Source organism: Myotis davidii, unplaced genomic scaffold (genome assembly GCF_000327345.1).
Source record: "Myotis davidii unplaced genomic scaffold, ASM32734v1 scaffold415, whole genome shotgun sequence".
NCBI classification, from domain to species: domain Eukaryota; kingdom Metazoa; phylum Chordata; class Mammalia; order Chiroptera; family Vespertilionidae; genus Myotis; species Myotis davidii.
Genome location: NW_006287951.1, coordinates 4,929,195 through 4,933,397, shown reverse-complemented (window position 1 = coordinate 4,933,397; position 4,203 = coordinate 4,929,195). Strand labels below are relative to the sequence as shown.

At 42.9% G+C, this 4,203-nt stretch overlaps 1 protein-coding gene across 1 annotated transcript in view; it reads left to right on the top strand.

The window, feature by feature from the left end:
* The first annotated feature begins 3,323 nt into the window (after positions 1-3,323).
* NME9 (NME/NM23 family member 9) overlaps positions 3,324-4,203 on the top strand; it is a 14,264-nt gene continuing 13,384 nt past the window's right edge. The window contains exon 1 of the mRNA XM_015561393.1: positions 3,324-3,616. Coding sequence (XP_015416879.1) covers positions 3,592-3,616 — 25 coding nt within the window. The 5' untranslated portion in view covers positions 3,324-3,591. The remainder of the gene's footprint in view (positions 3,617-4,203) is intronic.

The following is a 4,203-nucleotide window of genomic DNA, read 5'->3' as shown; positions in this document are numbered from 1 at the left end:
TGTTGCCATGACGACCGTGGCTGAGTGACTGACGACTGGCTTGTAAACTCTTGCTGCACGTTGAAGACTGTGTACCTGTTGAAGATCATTCGCGGTGGTTCAGTTCCCTAGGAATACACTTCCCAGTAGGAATTACAGGATTCTGTGGACTTTTTCACCCGAATTCCTTAGCTGCTCGGATGCCATCGCCTGGCGCCCCTCTGTGGGCTCCGCAGTAAATGCCCGCACCCCAGCCCTGCAAGCCATGGCCCCCGCGGGCTGCAGGCTCCGCTTCCACTGTGGGGTGCTCACTTGCATCAGTGCGCTTATTTGCTGCTGTTCATGTTCACCTTAGACGGGTGCGGGGTCGGGGCGGGACGGTCTAAAGTAGGCTCGCGGATCTGCGCGCGCTGCGGGCGTGCGGGGAAGCCAGCGTAACAGGGCTTCTGTCTTTGCAGAGCCATGGGCAGCAAGAAGAAGGAAATCGCCCTGCAGGTAAGCCTCAAGGGGCGCTGACTTCCAGCACTTGGTTGGGGTTGGAGGATGAGGGTGCTGTGGCCAGGAAGAGCAGTATAGAAGTGATCCTCTTTGCCAGCGGTATTTGACAAGCAGTTCTCAAACCTGAGTATAGATCTCGGTCTTGCAGTGATGGCAATTTTTTTGTGCACTTAAATACAAACAAGTATAACATTGGGTTTAAGCTCTTTATGCTTGCTTACAGTGCTATACCGCCTTGAAACTCTATAACACTGTTATAGTTTTTAAAATGAAATTAAACCAAGAAATATTGATCAATATAATTTGATGTGACTTATTTATTGTTGAAATAGAATTGCAACTTACTGCGAGGCTATGATATAGATTCTTTTGAGTTTGTAACTGTATGCTCTCTGGAGACCCAGTTGTCCCACGACTGATCTATTCAATCAGTTGCTTACTCAACAAGTATGTTTTGATATTTTACGTGCCGTGTGCATGCATTTGTCATAGAAAGTGCTTCACTTCATTTGCGCCTAAGATAAGTGAATCCATAAGCCGAGCCTGCTGTTTCTTCCTGGCCCTGGACAATAAGTCGCGGGGGATTCTAGGCTGTGGTAAACATGCAGGCATGGGCTGTGGAGTCCAGGGGAGTGCTTTGTCATAGGAGACCATCTGGATGATTGGAATATGGGTACAATTTAAGGCAAACTTTAAAATGTCCGAGTCAGCTCCGCCCATCAGGATAAATGCCCAGGCCACAGGCACCCCCTGGAGAGTAGAAAGGCAGGGTCTTGAGACACATAACTTCACTTTCACTGTTCTCTGTGGCACCAGCACTTCACATGTGAATTTCGAAAGCCTAGTGATTTTTTTAAAAGGGAGAAAGCATTGTCAGTCTAAGGGGGGTGGGGGAAGGAGGAGCTTTAGACTGGAAGCCTGAAAAGGCTTTGTTTTGTTTATCTCCAGAGGATATTTTTTCCATTGTTTTTTAGAAAAGAGTGGAAGGAAGGGGGAGAGGTAGAAAGGGAGAAACACCGATGTGAGAGAGACACATTGACTGGTGGCCTCCTGCAGGTGCTCCAACCAGGGCTGGGGATCAGGGCTGGGGATTGAGCCTACAACCAAGATACGTACCCTCGACGGGGATTCAAACGCAGGATCCTTCAGTCCGCAGGCCTTCGCTCTATCCATGGAGCCAAACCGGCAAGGGTCAGAAGCCTGAAAAGTTGACATAGTTCTTGAGTCTGAGACAACCCTGGAATTTTGGACAAACCACATAACTGCCTATCTGTAGAAGGAGGATATTAGGGGAGTTATCCCTTATGGCTTTCCAGCCTTTATGTTCTAGCAGTCTAGAGTCATGAATCTTGCCAGCTGTGCGTGTTCTGTCTGTAAATAAATTCTAAGCGCCTGGCCCTAGCATTTATGTGCCATCCATGCAGGCTCACAGAGGACTTTCTCCTACTCTAGTGATGGTGAACCTTTTGAGCTCGGCGTGTCAGCATTTTGAAAAACCCTAACTTAACTCTGGTGCAATGTCACATATAGAAATTTTTTGATATTTGCAACCATAGTAAAACAAAGATTTATATTTTTGATATTTATTTCATATATTTAAATGCCATTTAACAAAGAAAAATCAACCAAAAAAATGAGTTCGCGTGTCACCTCTGACACACGTGTCATAGGTTCGTCATCACTGTCCTACTCCACCTGAACTCCATGGGGAAGGTCTCTGCCCTTTTAATCTCCATGTAACCCAAAGCAGGTGCGATCCAAGTGAACATCAGCAATAATGAGGGAGATAGAAATTGTATGTCACCAGATAGGATGCCATGAGAGGAACATTCTTCTACTTCTCTGACACTCCAACCAATCCAGCCATCTCCAACCAGTTCCAATCAGTTCTAACCAATTCCAACCAATCCAACTAATTCCAACCAATCCAACAATTTCAACCAGTCCAACTAATCCAACAATCCAATCATCTACAACCAATTCCAATCAATCCAACCAGATCCAACTAATTCTAACCAATTCCAACCAGCTCCACCAATTCAACCAATTCCAACCAGTTCCACCAATCCAAAGATGCACAGCCTGACTGTAATTAGGAGGAAACACCAGACACACTCAAACTGAGGAACATTCTACAAAATAACCATATGCAGAATTTAAAAAGTGTCAAGGTCATGAAAATCAGAGACTAAAGAACTATTCCAGACTGAAGGAGACTAAAGAGATCTGACAAACCTGGCACATGATTCTGACTATAGCTTTTGCTATTATGACTTTATAAGGAGGATCAGCAACATTTGAATAGAGTCCAGGAGCTACATAATAATAATAATATATGTGTTTATTTTGATGGTTGTATTGTGTATGTAGGAATAATGAACTATTAGGTTGGTAATTTACTTTCAAATAATTCAAGAAGAAAAACTTCTTTATATTGTACTTGCAAATTTCCTATAAATTTGAAATTGTTTCAAAATAAAAACATACAAAATGTATACTATTTATGAAGAGGGATAATATGTATTTCCCTTATATTTAATTTTTTGATATAATTCAGAATACTTTGTAGATAATAGAAAATGTGGAGAAGTGGCATAAACTCACTGTCAGTTTCTGATGTGGATGTTCAAATATATTTAAGAAAAGATGGGCAAAACATATACACCAACTCTAACCAATCCAATCAGCCCCAACTAATTTTAACCAATTGCTGAGAAAATTAAGGAAGATTTAATAAATGAAGAGAAACAGCACATTCATGGCCTGGAAGACTCAAAGTTGTTAATACTTCAATTATTTCCTCAATTGATCCACAGAATCAATGCAATCTCAATTAAAATCTTGACAAGAGTTTTTGCAGAAATTGCCAGGCTGGCTTTAAAATGTTTGTAGAATGCAAAGGACCTAGAATAGCCAAACAATCTTGAAAAAGACAAAATATGGAGACCTCACACCACCTGATTCCAAGACTTGTTGTAAAGCTACAGGGATGAGGGGGCTGGGGGGGATCTGTAGCAAATATATCAGTGTCTCCCCATTTGTGCCCTCAGTAATACAGTATTTGTTCTTCTTTGATGTTAGGTCAACATCAGCACCCAGGAGCTTTGGGAGGAGATGCTCAGCTCCAAAGGACTAACTGGTAATTTAAGATAATTGTTGAGCTCCATCCTTTTAAAAAGGGCTACATGACAGATTTACCAAGAAGAGAAAAGCTGCAATGATCACCATTTTCCTGTAACCTTGAGTTTCATGAACGAAGAACAGGTGATTTCTTTGTACATATAGGTCTGGCTTGACCATCTATCTGCTGGTGAGTTCTGTTCAGGACATTCGTCAGTACTATTTGGTAGCAGGCCTCCTGGGCAGGTGCAGGCAGAGAGAGGTTCCCTCACACCCACTGCTGGCACACAGCACAGACGGGGACCGAAGAAGACCACGGTATCCAAGTTTCCACCCGGGTCTCTATCAGAGTCACTTTCCAGGAGAACAGTGTTGACTTTCTAAAGTGAACAAAACTCTCCTTTACCCAAAGCAAGTCACTTGTAATTCATCAGGGGAAAAGGTCAAAGCTCTGTTTATTACCAAAGAAGCTAAGAATTGATTGTATGCTGACAGGTCACCTATGGTGGCTTCTTCCTTTTAGAATAGACGGTTTCAGTCTATTCAAATATTTATTGAGGGCCACTCTGGGCTAGGTCTGCATGTAGCCTGAAAATTCCTTACGGT